This window comes from Gekko japonicus, unplaced genomic scaffold, assembly GCF_001447785.1.
Source record: "Gekko japonicus isolate JY-2015 unplaced genomic scaffold, Gekko_japonicus_V1.1 scaffold376, whole genome shotgun sequence".
Lineage (NCBI taxonomy): Eukaryota > Metazoa > Chordata > Lepidosauria > Squamata > Gekkonidae > Gekko > Gekko japonicus.
In genome coordinates this window covers 606,567-621,519 of record NW_015164675.1, presented here as the reverse complement: position 1 = coordinate 621,519, position 14,953 = coordinate 606,567, and the positions used below count along the sequence as shown (strand labels likewise).

Here is a 14,953-nt window from a genome sequence, read left to right as displayed (position 1 = left end):
CATTCCTGCCCAAAAATAGCCCTGGTTTTTAAATAGAAACATCCGCCTTTGGATTTATAAATTACCTATAATGGTGTGTTATCATGGTTTTATCTTGAGATATTTTAAATGATTGCTATGTATTTTAAATTCCTTTATTAAAAGTCTTTTTTATTTCAATGGAATCGTGTTTTTGCCATGGTTTATTTGCTGATACAATAAAGACTGTGATGATAATGGTGATGAAATATAAGCAGTGATAAGCATTGGCATTGCACTGTTCAATAAAATGCAAAATTAAAACCACACTATGTGAGATATCATTCAAAATGTTTTAAACCTGCAGAAGTGTTGTTGTTGTTGTTGTTGTTGTTGTTATTTCAGTTTATATCCTGTCCTCCCTGCTGAGGCGGGCTCAGGGCGGCTCACATAGAAGCATAAATATAAATATAAATTAATCATTTAAAATCCTCCTAAAACATTAGAACATGTTAATAAAACATTGGAACAAAATTAATAAAAGCGAGATCAAGAATATTTATAAAATGGCTTAAGTAACCGTATATTCCAGGAATGTTCACACTAGCTCAGTTCTCCAACTATTATGCGGTAGTTAAGGTGGTAACCTGAGCACAGGCTGGAAATAGGAATGGTAAAGCCAGAGCATAGGGACACTCCTTGGTGTATAGTGCGGCTCCTTAATCGAAGGCTTGATAATAATAATAATAATACTTTCAATTTATTGATCGCTTTTTCCCACTCATGCGGGCTCAGAGCGATTTACAGTTAGAGAGACAATGGACTAACAATATATTCGTGGGGGATAGGGAAGACAACATACAATATTTAATCACACAGACATTGTAGCTAGTCGGAGGATCCATCTGCAGGCTATATCAGTCATGTCCCGACGGCATGTATTCTGTCGGCTGACTGATGACGTCAGGGCTCTTGATGTCGCAATGCCGAAACAGATTTTTTCCCACTTTTGATCTTGCCGCACCGCAAATGTCAGTCCTGGCAGTTAACACCTCCCAAGGGGAGTGTGGTGCCCACCCCCTTACGGGTGGTCCCCAATTTATCTACTTGCTGAAGCTTTCGAATCGCTGGGTAGACAATGAGCTAGGGACAAGGCTTGGTTGCTCACACCAGCACGGGGCTAGAACTGACAAAGCTTGGCAGTTCAGATGTTATAGTTATGCAGGGGATTTACCCTCCTGCGCCACTGGAAGAGCTCTGTCTTGCAGGCCTTGCGGAACTGTAAAAGGTCCCACAGGGCCCTAATCTCTTCTGGGCACTCATTCCACCAGTATGAAGCCGCCACAGAGAAGGCCCTGGCCCTGGTAGTCGCCAGCCTAGCATCCTTAGGGCCAGGGAGGGCCAGCCGATTTTGCATCCCTGAATTCAGTGCTCTCTGGGAAACATGGAGAAAGGCGGTCCCTTAGGTATGCCAGACCCTGACCATATAGGGCTTTAAAGGTGAGAACCAGTACCTTGAAACAAATCCAGTATGCTATCAGCAGCCAATGCAGTGTCCTCAGTGTAGGCTGGATGTGCTCCCGCATAGGGAGGTGCATCAACAACCTGGCTGCAGCATTCTGCACTAGCTGCAGCTTTCGGATTTGAGACAAGGGCAGCCTCATATAGAGAGCATTACAGTAGTCCAGTCTCAAGGTGACCATCACATGGATCACTATTGCCAAATAGTTGTGTTCAAGGAAGGGAACCAACTGCCTAATCAGCTGAAGATGATAAAAGGCTGGCTTGGCAGTGGGTGCTACCTGGGCATCCAGGAGCACTCCCAAACTCCTAACCTCTGGTGCTGGCACCAACGGCACCCCATAAAAGGTTGGGAGTGAGGTCCTTACCACCGGACTGCTGCGACTCAGGCACAGGACCTCTGTCTTCATTTGATTCAATTTCAATTGGCTCAGTCTAAGCCAACCAGCCACAGCCTGCAATGCCTGGTCCAGATCTTCTGGTGTAGAGTCAGACTGACTGCCCATCAACAGAGCTGGGTGTCATCCATATACTGGTGACACCCAAGCCCATACCTTCAGGTAATCTGGGCAAGGGGGTGCATATAGATGTTAAATAACATTGGGTAAAGTACTGCCCCTTGAGGCACTCCACAAATCAGCGGATGCTTTCGGAACAGTTGTTTCCCTAGTACCACCCTTTGTCCCCAACCCTGAAGAAAGGATGCGAGCCATTGTAAGGCTAGCCCCTGAATTCCAGTGTCAGCGAGGGGGTGGATCAATAGCTGATGGTCGACCATGTTGAATGAAGCTGACAGGTCCAACAACAACAGCACCGCTGATCCGCCTCGATCCAGATGCCTCCAAAGGTCATCCGTGAAGGCGACCAGTACTGTCTCTGTTCCATGTCCCAGGTGAAAGTCGGACTGGAAAGGATCTAAAACGAAAGCGTCATCCAAATAGCACTGTAACTAGACTGCCACAGCCGTCTCGATTAACTTGCCCAGATAGGGCAAGTTGAAAACCGGCCGGTAGTTAGCCAATTCAGCCAGATCCAAAGATGTTTTTTTCAAGAGGGGATGAACCACGGCCTCCTTAAGTGTCCCAGGGAACAAGCCCTCCAAAAAGGATTTGTTAATGATCTCCCTTAGGGCACCCTGAAACCCATCATGACCTGCTTTAATAAGCCACGATGAGTCAAGGATGCATGTGGTAGGGCGTACAGTTAAAAGCAGTTTGTCGACTTTCTCTAGGCTGAGTGGACTGAAATAATCCATAACCAGAGAAGAAGACATCCATGGGGCCTTGATCTCGCTCACTGTTTCAACTGTGGCGGGGAGGTCATGGCAGAGTGACAGGACTTTATCTGCAAAGTAGCTCACAAAAGCCTCACAGCCAATGTACAATTCCCTAGCATTTGACCTGCCTTGTGGCAGAGTTGTCATAGACCTAATTGTTCTAAATAATTGGGCCGGGTGTGAGCTCACAGATGCAATCGAGGCTGAGTAATACTCTTTCTTCACAACTTTAACTGCCATTTCATAGGATCGCATAAACATCCTATAAGATGTTCTTGTGGCTTTTTTGCTGGCATGCCGCCACCGGCTCTCTAGCCATCTGAGCTCTCACTTCATCAGCCACAACTCCTGGATATACCAGGGTGCCAGCCTCATGCGGGAATTCAGAGGGCATTGGGGAGTGATCTCATCAATGGCTGCAGAGATTTGGCTGTGCCATTCCTCCACAAGCGCATCCAGTGAGCCGCCAGGGGGCATCAGATCCCTCAGAGCCATCTGAAGCCACATTGGGTCCATTTGGCTCTGTGGGCAAGCTAAAATATGCTCGCTGCCTAAACAGGGTTGGGGTGGCACATTCAAACGAGCCCTCAGGGGAAAGTGGTCCGACCATGGCACTGCTGAAGCAGTTATCAGATCCACTGTAACCCCCACTGCAAAGATCAAATTGAGCGTGTGTCTGGCCTGGGTGTAGGAGTCATTACATATTGGGAGAGCCCTAGTGCCGCCATGGATGACACTAGATCCGTCGCCTGAGTGGAGGCCGCATCATCGGCATGGACATTGAAGTCACCCAAGACTATCAATCTAGGGTGTTCCAATGCCCAGTCCAATACGGCCTCCATCAGGGACAGTAGGCTATTGGCTGGTGCGTTAGGCAGTCGGTACACCACCCAAATTGCCAGACTCTCTACAGCTTCCCATACTAGGCCGCCGTAACCAAATATGTTAAACTCTGAGCTGCATCTCAGAGGCTCCCAAATAATGTAAAAGTTCCACCAGTAAGAATTAACAACTGAAACTCTATTGAAAACAATACAACACTGTAATCAAATACAACACCAGTATCAATGAACTTTCAGGATGTTCATCCCACCTTTGAATTGTTAGCAGGCTGTGCTGAATTTACAGTGGAGTATATGTTTCTTGGTGATGAATGTGTAAGCTTATTATCCCGGACGGGAGACCAGGAGATTATCACCAAGGTTACTCCTGTGAGAGGCTTGAAAAGTTTTTCTCACTGTTTCATTCAATATAGAATTATTTTCACTGTAATAGCGACTGAAGAAGAACTCTTATGGAAACAAGGGAAGTATACCGGGACCTTGTATCACTGTTACTGTTATCTCTGAATGTATTACTCCTCATTGTTACTGTTATTTCTGAACGTAATTACTCTGCATTGTTATTGTAATTGTAATTTTGAATATTATTGTTCCCAAGTGTATAGGATGTCTCAGCTATTGGTTAGTTTGAGTAACTACATCCCATTTGGTCAGTTGGCAACTGGAATCTTGTAATTTTCATGAGTTCATTGATACTGGTGGTGTATTTGATTACAGTGTTGTATTGTTTTCAATAGAGTTTAAGTTGTTAATTCTTATTGGACGAACTTTTATATGATTTGGGAGTCTCTGAGATGCAGCTCATTTTCAGAGTTTAACATATTTGGTTACAGCAGCTCTCTTACTCTGTTGTTCTTTGTTGTTTTTGTTTTTCCCATACTAGGCCGCCACACTCTATGCCTGTGATCCTCAGAGGTGGGAGCACTCTGAAGGAGTAAGCCTCCCAAATGAATAGGGCCACTCCTTCCCCCCGCCCCCTAGTCTGTGATTGGTGAAGGACCGAAAACCCAGGAGGAGCCAACTGGGAGAGACTGTCTCCCCATCTCACACCCAGGTCTCAGTCATGAATGCCAGTTCTACTTTCTGCTCAAGCAAGAAGTCCTGAAGGACTTATTATTAATAGACCTAGTGTTACACAGCATCTATGTCAGAGGGGGGTTATTTGTCCTACCCCCACTGCCAGCAACCCTTGGGATGAGACGTAGGCTGGAAGGAGGCCGAGCTACTCTGTTTCTCTGTATTTCCTTTGTCTCCCTGCCTAGTCACACGCTGTACTTTCCCCTCCCCAGGAGCACTGGTATCCCTTGCCCTGCCATCACCGCACTAGAGGTCTTCAGAAATTCCTCAGACCACTACCAGAGCTAGTGAATACAGCACCCAAGTATGCTACCCTTGTAGTCTACAGTATCCTGTACTGCTGATCCACAGTTACCCGACCTATCCTGCCAAATTACCCAATATTGATTGTCAATCATTCCAAATCATCTGTCCAGTGAGCTTAAAAAAAGGCCAGGGAACTATTTTTTTAAAAAAAACAAATACGTCCTAGTAATAATTTATTATAACAATCAATCAACAATTCCCCTACTCCTCCTAATCGATTGGTCAGACTGTTCTCTTGCTGAATTAAATCAATTCAATTAGATTAATATGAATACTTAATTAAATCAGCTCTGTGAGTAATCATCCAATTAGCTCAAATTTGAATTACAACATTTAAATCCCTCAATTCATTACAAAATTAATTACAACATTTAAATACACAATGATTCATCAACCAACTTCATCTAATTACTTATAACTAACAATAATTAACAAATCCTCCTATTAAATTTGGACCACTAAACCTTCCCATTACAATATTTCCATAGATGCTAAAAACTCCTATGTACTGTTTCCTAGGTTAAAATTCTTACTTGCCCTGTATCTATTCCTGTCTTATAAATGCCTAAACTAAACTCATCTCTGACGTTGGGAAGATCAGGAATTATGTTCAATAAAAGTTTTGGGTATTTTTTTGTACGTGCATGTGAGTGTGAGCATGTGTGTACCTGAAAGTCATGGCGACCTCTGGTGACTGACCCCTACTGGGGGCCTGGAAGATATTTAGAGAGGTGGCTGAATAGAGTCTGCCCCCTGCCTCCCACCTCTGGTATTTCAAGGAGGTATCCCATCCAACTACTTGCCAGAGTTGACCCTGCTTAGCTTCCAAGATCTGATGAGATCGGGTTTGCCTGGCCTATCCAGGTCAGGGCCAGAATTATGTTCACTAAAAAAATCTGGTCTGCACCAGTGAGCTTTAACTACTTGGAACAAGCTTCATAACATTTTCCAAAATGTCATGTGTAAAACTGCTAAGGCTGAATGGAAAGTTCTGTGCTGTTCACAGAAAAGTCTCGATTCTTCCCTCAATTCTTTCATTTACCAAAATGAGAAATCCAGAGCATAAGCCAAGCCACGATGCCTAATCCTTAGAAGGCAATGAAAGTTCAGCCAAGAACAGTGCAATCCTAAACAAAGCTATACCCCCCTTAAACCCACTGAGTGACTTGGATTTTGTGTACTCCACACAAAATGGAATTCTAAACTGAGATTAAACCGAGGTTTAGAATCCTAGTTTGTGTGGTGTAATCAAAATCCAATTCATTGAGGCACCTACATTCATGTACAATGAATTCAAACTTAAACCAGGAAGTTTTGCATGAATCTCTATGCATAAACTAAGTAGGGAGGTGTGAACCCAGCGACAAACTCTGTTCCTAATCAGAATTTAATGACAGCTTTTTGTGAAATCTAAATGCAGCCCAGTCTCTTAACCATAGCAAGTAAGTAATTCTCTAGGTGCCAGTTATCCTATTGGACGTATATCAGAGCAGTGCTAGTTGCACAAGACTTGGGAGATAAACTATTAATAGAAATGGAATCATAGGATATATCAAGCACTTTCCTAAGAAACTTTTACATTTCAGTGTAGTACGAATATACTGTGATATGAAGTACCATCTTTATCATATTCAAGGTTACATTTACTGCACAGAAGTTTACAAGCTGTATTGTTCTACAGTAAACTTTTGACTTTGGATTTTTCATTGCAGGGCTGAAAACAAAGTTTGGTCTCCCAATATTTTAGAAGATGGAAAAGCACAAGCTTACCGAGTCAATGTAGAACCAGAACCACAGGTAGGGGGCTCTTCCTTTATATACCATATTTGCTATTTATTAAGAACAGGAAGGCAACTTCTTGTTTCCCAGTTGATAAACTTGATGGAAGGATTGAATTCAATTCTGCTATGTGTTTCTGAGTGCTCAGAGAGTATTATAATTTGCAATTTATTTATGTTCATTACAGTCCTGTAATGTAAAATAAGCTGCATTCAGGAACAACCCACTTTTGACATAACAGGTGTGGTCTTATGATGTGTTTCAAATGCTCACCAGGGGGCAAGCATACTGTGTTGACCAGCACAGGATGACCTTTGCATCCTGCCTTTGTTTCCTAACTTAATCAATTAGAGCAACTTATTCTGTCAAATATTTTCAATAGATAGATATTTTCCAAAATGTTCCATTTATTATCATTCAGTCATAGGATAGTGAAGTGTATGGGCCCCTTACCAAACTTAAAAGTAGCATAACAGAGCACCCAAAGGAAGTTAATGCAGAAAAATATGGCTTTCTACCCCACAAAGGGGGGAGGTGTACCCAACAATATGTTGTCAATGAGTGATTTATAGTTTGTTCCATTTAGTGTAAGCAAAATTGCATATTACATCTGCCCACATAAATTGGGGGGTAGGGAGGCAGGTAACATAATCCTTATTTTCTGAATCTCCATAAAGTGAGCTAGTGAAAGTTTTCCCAAGACCTGGAATAGCTGATCTCATTGGGGCTCTCTGAAGGTATGACATACTTTGTATGCAACGTGACTGGTGTATATTCTTTTATGTGGCTTTTATTATTGTTTAACCCTTAGTGTGGACCAAGATCACTTCAGAAATCTATCATAAAGACAGATCTTCACCCATTTAAGTTCGCTATAAATGGCAGTTGAGAATAACTACCAAGAACCACATGAGTACTTAACACTCACTGGAGATATAACCTTTGCTAAAGCTATATCTCTGCCCTGACCTGGATAGCCCAGAGTAGCCCAATCTCTTCAGACCTCAAAAGCTAAGCAGGGTCCGTCCTGGTCAGTATTTGGATGGAGACCTCCAAGGAATACCAGGGTTGCTACCAATGCTCCCTCTAAGCTGTGGAGTCTTGTGAGCAAAAATTCTACTTTGTGAGCTACTGGCATTAAAGTTGTGAGCGAGCAGTTTGGCTACTGCATAAAGTAGTCAGCTCTGGAGCCATCCTTCCTGAGCTAAGACAAAAATGTGTGAGCCAGAGGCTAAAAAACTGTGAACTAGCTCACACTAGCTCAGCTTAGAGGGAACACTGGTTGCTACCACCTCTGAAGATTTCTGGCCTTGGAAACTGTATGGGGTTGCCATAAATCAGCTGTAACTTTATGGCAAAAGAAAAGCAATATCTGTTTTGTTCCAGCTGCTGGTCCAATGTATCCAAGACCTGTTATAGGGTGTGATGATTCCAACTAATTTTATGGCCTTTTTGGAGGATCGTGCAATCATGTCCCTCATTACATTTTTTGCATGCTGGGGTACTCCTAACCTGTCTCGTATTTCATATCTCCTGTAATCTCAGGTTGTTTCCCATCCTTTTGATACACACACTTCTTGCTGTTGGTATTTGAGTTGGTCCATGGCATTTTCCAGGGACATCGTAAAACAAAGCAGGAGAAAACTAAGCACAGGTCAGATGTATTTAGATGATGATTAATTCTTTGCCAGCTAGGTAGGCAGTCTTTCCAGTGCCTTTGCATTCTCTGGCCAGAGCACTGGAAGGAAGATTTACTCTTACTAAGTGCTTGACTAGAATATTACCTGCATGTTTCCCCTTACAGGATTAATTTCCTTTCCTTCTTCAAAAAAATAAGACTTAGAAATTCAGTAAGGAGTCCTGAGCTGAACCTTTTCACTGCTGTCTCTTTTCCTCTTCCATCTTGGTGACAATGTGCCTGTGTTTTGTTTTTTCTCACAACCATTTTCTCTGTTTGTTTTGCTATCTAAAAAAATGCACAATTCCACCAATTAATCCATCAATCAAGAGACACCGCAGTAGTTTTGAGGCACTGGCCAAAAATATAAAAATTAAGAAGGAGGACTTTGAAGTTCTTGCGATACTGAAGTAGCCCAGCTAGTGCAAGTTCAGAAGCAGACCCCTTGTGCCTTCCACACCCATAAGTTATCTGAAAAATGTTAGGATATTGAGAAAGGAGGAGCAGAGCAATTGGCAGGCAAGCTGAGACATATGTTCCATCTAATCACAGGAGGTTCCTCTTTAATAATACACTAACATGAATGTGAGGAAAAGTACACTAAATCAGTGGCAAAGGTGCTTTTTCTAACCCCCTCACAGATCTTCCATTTCAGCCTCCACTCAGCATTAGCAACTTCTTTTGTGATCCCTAGGAAAAGCTTTCGTTTTTATGTTTACTGTCCCAGTGTTGCTTAAATTTTCTTCTTTATAATCCTACATATGGCTGGAATTGGAAGATCAGTCATTCTTCTGATCTGGCATCATGTCCCCAGTATTGGTTAGATAGTCAGCAGTTCAAAAAGCAATGAAGAGAAAATAATAGCAGGAAAAGTCCATTAACTGGTACTCCTTGTGAACGGTCAGTTGTGCTTTCCCCCCCTTTAGTTATAGGCAGACATACCAATTTGAACAAGGTTATTATTACCCTGACATTAACAATGCGACTCATGCCAAGGGTAGAATTGCATGTTATATACACCTCTATGATTACTTATTTAGTTTTTTAACAGATTACAACCATGAAGGCTGTGATTGTGTCTCTGTAGTGAGAATCCAGATTAAAAAAAAATAGATAGCTGATAGGTAGGTAGGTTGGTAGGTAGATGGTAGAACAAAAATGATGCTTGTCCAGAAGCATTTAGAACCCCTTACTTCATACTTCACAAGCAGTTACTTAATTTTTAAGGTCTACTTGTTTTCTCCAAAAAGTTGTGCTTTTAGTTTAGTATTGTAGAGATATTATAAAAATTAAGCTATCATTTTCTAAAAGACAAATCTTTAAAGAAGGAAGTCTGTTGCCTCTGCCATGGATGTAAGAAAGCTATAACTTAAAAAAAACATCTGCAATATGGGACTGATATAATACTGGCTTGCTTCACAGCTCTAAACATTCTAAAGTACTATACATAAATTATTCTAATTTGTTTCACTATCTTTATTATAAGCTCCATTTAGAAGTTTATAACCATGACCACGGCAGAGGTATTTCTCCTCCTCTAGAAAACAGAGAATGCCTGTGCCACTGAAGAAAGGACTGAATTGCTATAAATCCTCTTGTGCTTTGTTTCTTATAGAACGTTAGTCAAAATACATCCATATGGTGTTGATAAAAAGAATGGTGATGTTTGCTTTCTTGACCACTTGCCTATTGTCAAATTTGACAGTTTGCTGGCACAGCAAAGATTGGAAACTCATGTTTCAGGCTGTGAGGTCAGACTCTGTTCTTGTTAATTGACAGTAGTTGCAGATTCTTGGTCATTAGGGGGGAAAGTAAAAAAAGGACTGCTTCAAAATGGGTACTGGCAGCTTCGTTGAGATTCACAGGGCAGAAACTGTAATGGGAAAAAGGGGGTTAGCAATACACTGCAGAGCTTTCTATAGCAAGGTCACTGGTTCATTTCCTAATACTCAATGGTTTCTGATGAATTCAGTCTTAGGTTTCTTTAGCAAAAAGTTCTTGATCATAAACCAGTCCTTAGTACCTGACATTTAGCAATCTGATGCCCTCAGCTGCATCTTCATCAGGAAAGTATGGAAACCAGAGAATGGCGCTTAGACCTACTTGTGTAAGGTCCACTTCAGTCTGGGATTTTGACAGAATAAGCAACTACCCTTAATTGAGCCAACCACACCATCTACATAAAGCTAAAAAGAGTAAATAGAATCTTTTCATTTTCCCTTTTTGAGGTTCTTTGTGTCAGTAATGATAGGATTAGTGCCATGCTAAACTAACATGCATTTAGCCAAATTGATTTCCTGTACTGCAGGATTCTATTAACATGAGAGCAATGAAACTTTGCTTAAAATTGAATGTGAATTTTTAAGGCATGTAACTCCATTATACACAAAGAAATATAATGTTTAATTTTGGGATAATACAATATAGCATGTTTTCAATCATAATGTTCTTAAAGAAAAAGTTAACAAAGCAAGGAGTTATAAATGAGCTGTGATGTTTCTGAAAAAAATGGCAGGTTGGGAGACGCCACAAAACCATTTTAGAAGCAAATTCCTGGTTCAGTCATGAAAATTGAGCAAGCCTAATTATCCCTGCTGCATTTCATATGAAAATAAGCACTTAGAATGCTACAGCAGAAGGTTTACTTCAACATCTCTTTACTTTGCTTTGCTAAGTGTAATTGGTTACATGTGTAGCGAACGTATTTTTAACAGCAAAACTTTAAAATCCAAATACTTTAAAAGCATTTCTTGTTGGACTTTAAGGCTGCTTTACTTGAAATTTGGCGGTCAACTTAAATTGGTTTCTCAATTCACCATGATGAGCCAGTCGTGTTTCTTGTGTGTCACTAAAAAACTATCCTAAATATGGATGAGACAGTGTGTTAAAAGTGAGTTATTGACCATGCTACCCTCTGTACATAGTCAGCTTAACATGCACAAGGAACCAATTAATACAATTATTACATTTTAAGTGATCAACATGTGGTTATATGAATGGACTCATATTCAGGTTTGCTTGCTGCTCACTTACTTTGACCTCGAATACCTAAAATATTGTCTGGCTTCGAAGCATTTTCTAGTGAAAAGAGTAGGGTTTTCAGGATTACCCTCAGCCTGGAGCAGAATATTCATGTATGTGGTTGAAGAACAAAGTGTGAGTCCAGTTGCACCTTTAGGATCAACAAAGTTTAATTCTGGATATAAGCTTTCGTGTGCATGCATCAGATACATTGAAACAAGACTTCCTCAACCATTACTTATAGGTAGAGAGAGGGTGGGAGGGATGGTTAATTGCTAGGAAGGACTAATTAGAGTCAAGTTGTATGTAGTTGTTACTGACCATGCACATATGTCTTAACTAATGTGACTTGGAACAGAATTTTCTGTACACCATCAATTGGAACCAGAATGCTTTACAATCGAAGACACAATGAAAGACTTCAAACTTTCTGCTAAGGAACAGAAATTAAACAGTCCCTTTTATTTCAGAGCTGAAGGTCTTTGTGTAAGATAGTTGTCATCATAGTAAGAATCTGAATTTGAAATCAATAGCAAAATGAGCCAGTCTACATATATTGCATAATGCCACCTAACACATCATCTGTGTGGTATCTTTTCCATGAACCTTCATGATATGAAGTGTAGCTCAGCATGTGGTTCTATCTCATCATGTAGAACTTCATTACCAAATATCTCTGATACTAGTGGACAATTATGTAGACTTGATGGGATCTGGTGGTACATGTCAAGCTTTCCTAGATACACATTATGGTGGTCGTGTGTAGAAAATATTTAAACAGTATCCATGTGATAAACAATGCATAGGTAAGCATTAGGGTTGCCAGGTCCCTTGGCTGAGCAGGCAGGGGATGGGGGGGATCACTTACTGAGAGGGAAGGAAGAAGAAGCAGGAAATGAGCGCAATGTGCCTACGTCACTTCTGGGTGACATAGGCAAGTCGGGGACATTGGGGGTGACGCTCTGATTTGTGGGCAAAACTCTATGGTAGAATTAGCTTCAAACCATAGTTTTGCACAAAAACAAGAGCGTTGCCCCCCCCATGTCACCAATGTGCCTATGTCACTTCTGGGTGATGTAGGCATATTGCGCTTACTTTCGGTTTCTTGGCTATTTGGGGTGTAGTTTCCCCCAGTTTCTGATAGCCCTGAAGTGGGGGGAGAGGATTCAAACTGGGGGATCCCCCACCCCCATCTGGGGACTGGCAACCCTAGTAAGCACTGGGAATGCCTGTCCCACGCTTATAGGGTGGCCTGTTTAAGGGAATACAGGACAGTTTGAAGATTCTTCTCCTAAATGTTGTGGAATTCTTTGTATTATCTTGAGGTTTCTGCTCAGGTACTGCAGTGATCTTTGTTGCAAGAACAGAACATTTTGGAAACAAGAGACATGGAATAGTAGTGAGAACCAACTTACAAACTGCATTCGAATCAACAGTGTTTCTAACAACAGCAAAGGCATGGTCATTCACTACATTAAATTCCATGGAATTATGAATAAAACAATCTTAAACTCAATTAAATGTTTATGAGTAAATATGCTGAGATTGCATATTGGTGGGCTGAGAATATAGTTTCAGATTGATTACCTGTGAAGCAATAGCCTTTTTTATTCAGATAATCGATACAGTAAGGATCTGAGCAGCAGTACTGGCTAGTTAAAGAACTTCCCTGAATGTTCAATCCAGAAACCTTGGAATGGTTTACTTAGCAATTTTCCTTGTAAGTTTCTCTAAAGTATCATGTTCAGAGCAATGTCTGTAAAAGGATAGTGAGCAAAATAAGCCATCAGATTATGAAATTCTTCCTTCTTTCTTTCTTTCTTTCTTTCTTTCTTTCTTTCTTTCTTTCTTTCTTTCTTTCTTTCTTTCTGAAAGGAAAACTATAAATGCTGTAAATAAATATATAAATTAAACATCTCATAGATCCTGAATATTTGGGCAGGAACGGAGTTCCGGCTGGCTCCTGAGTTGGCCACGCCCAGCAGGAACTCATTAGCATAATAGGCCACACCCAACAGGAGAAACTCATTAGGATTGGCTACGTTAGGGGTGTGTGGCCTAACATGCAAAGGTGTTCCTGCTACAAAAAAAGCCCTGGTTTTGACAACAAACAGGGTAAACAAAATAAGAAGCAAAAGGTGAGTGTGGCTGGATGACTACACTTCTGGTAACATGGGGGTGTGGCCTAATATGCTAATGAGCTGTGTTGTCAGGGGTATTGCCTAATATGCTAATGAGTTTCTGCTGTTGGGTGTGGTCTATTATGCTAATGAGTTCCTGCTGGACTTTTTCTACAAAAAGAGCCCTGCTTATAATGTTATTTTTTGTAAAGTGTACTATGGACATCACTGTACAGAATTCTGTATATATTCAGTATGCAATAAATATTATGCTCTATTTTATAAAATATTGCCAGTTGCATTCTTCCAGTAATGTGACCCAGCTAAAACCTAAGCAAACATCTAGCATTACAATTCTGATGCCTCAGTTTGTTGAATACAGTGTTTTCAAAGCCTTAAAAGATCAGTCCTTAATAACACTTTTTGAAGTGTTATTTAAACATACTTTTGTCAGCTTCAGCAAAATTACTGTTAATTTTAACAACACTACTGTGATGAGTTTGGCTGTCCTGATTAGCCTGAATGGCCCTATCATCATAGTTTTGCTTGACAAGCAAACAGATAACCAGGGTCTCAACAAAGAACATTAATGTTCCTTGATGGGTAGACATTTTTCTCCCCTGCCTGTGGAATGTTATTATGATGTAGTACATTGTATTCCACCCTTCCTCCAAGGAACCTGGGTGTGTGTGTGTGTGTGTTAATGTGGTTCCTCCCTTTTTCTTTTTATCCTCATAGTGTGGTAGTTTGGGCTAAAAGCAAGTGACTGGCTCAGAGCCATCTAATAAGTTTCTTGGCAAGTGCAGATTTGAACCCAGCCTCCCTAGTTCTAATCTCAAATGCTGTATACCATACCACACTGCTATAGTGACACCCATTAGAGTTTGAGGAAGGAAAAATAAGGGGGGGGGCTGGTTTTCATCTGAAAACAGATGGAGAGACAGAATTAGAATCAGAGTTCTGTAGGTGTTTTAGCTGGAGTCGGCTGAAAGTACCCATCTAAGAATATGAGGCAAGACCAGGGGTCTTTTCCTAGAAAAAGAGCTTCAGGCGCTCATTAACATACAGTATACTAATGAGCGACTAGACTATTAGCATAATGGCTCATTAGCATATGCAACGCCCCCTGGCATCACCGGAAGTGATGTCAGAAGGGGAAGCAAAAGGGGGGGCATCTTCAAAAGCCTCCCCTTCCCTTCCCCAGCTGGCCTGCGGGGGGGGGGGAGCAAAGATAGAAGGGGTTTAAAGTTTAAACCCCTTCTCATTAGAGTTGGGCCGCAGAAGGAGGAAAGAGGGAAGGAAAGAGAGTGTGTGTAGAGAGAAGGAATGAAGGAATGAAAGAGAAGGAAAGAAAGAGCGAGAAGGGAAGAAGGAG

The 14,953-nt window shown here is 41.3% G+C and overlaps 1 protein-coding gene across 1 annotated transcript in view; it reads left to right on the top strand.

Annotated features, from left to right (window-relative positions):
- Positions 1-14,953, top strand: part of PDLIM4 (PDZ and LIM domain 4) — a 104,131-nt gene that overhangs the window by 38,977 nt on the left and 50,201 nt on the right. Inside the window, exon 3 of the mRNA XM_015409272.1 lies at positions 6,693-6,777. Within this exon, the coding sequence (XP_015264758.1) occupies positions 6,693-6,777 (85 nt within the window). The remainder of the gene's footprint in view (positions 1-6,692; positions 6,778-14,953) is intronic.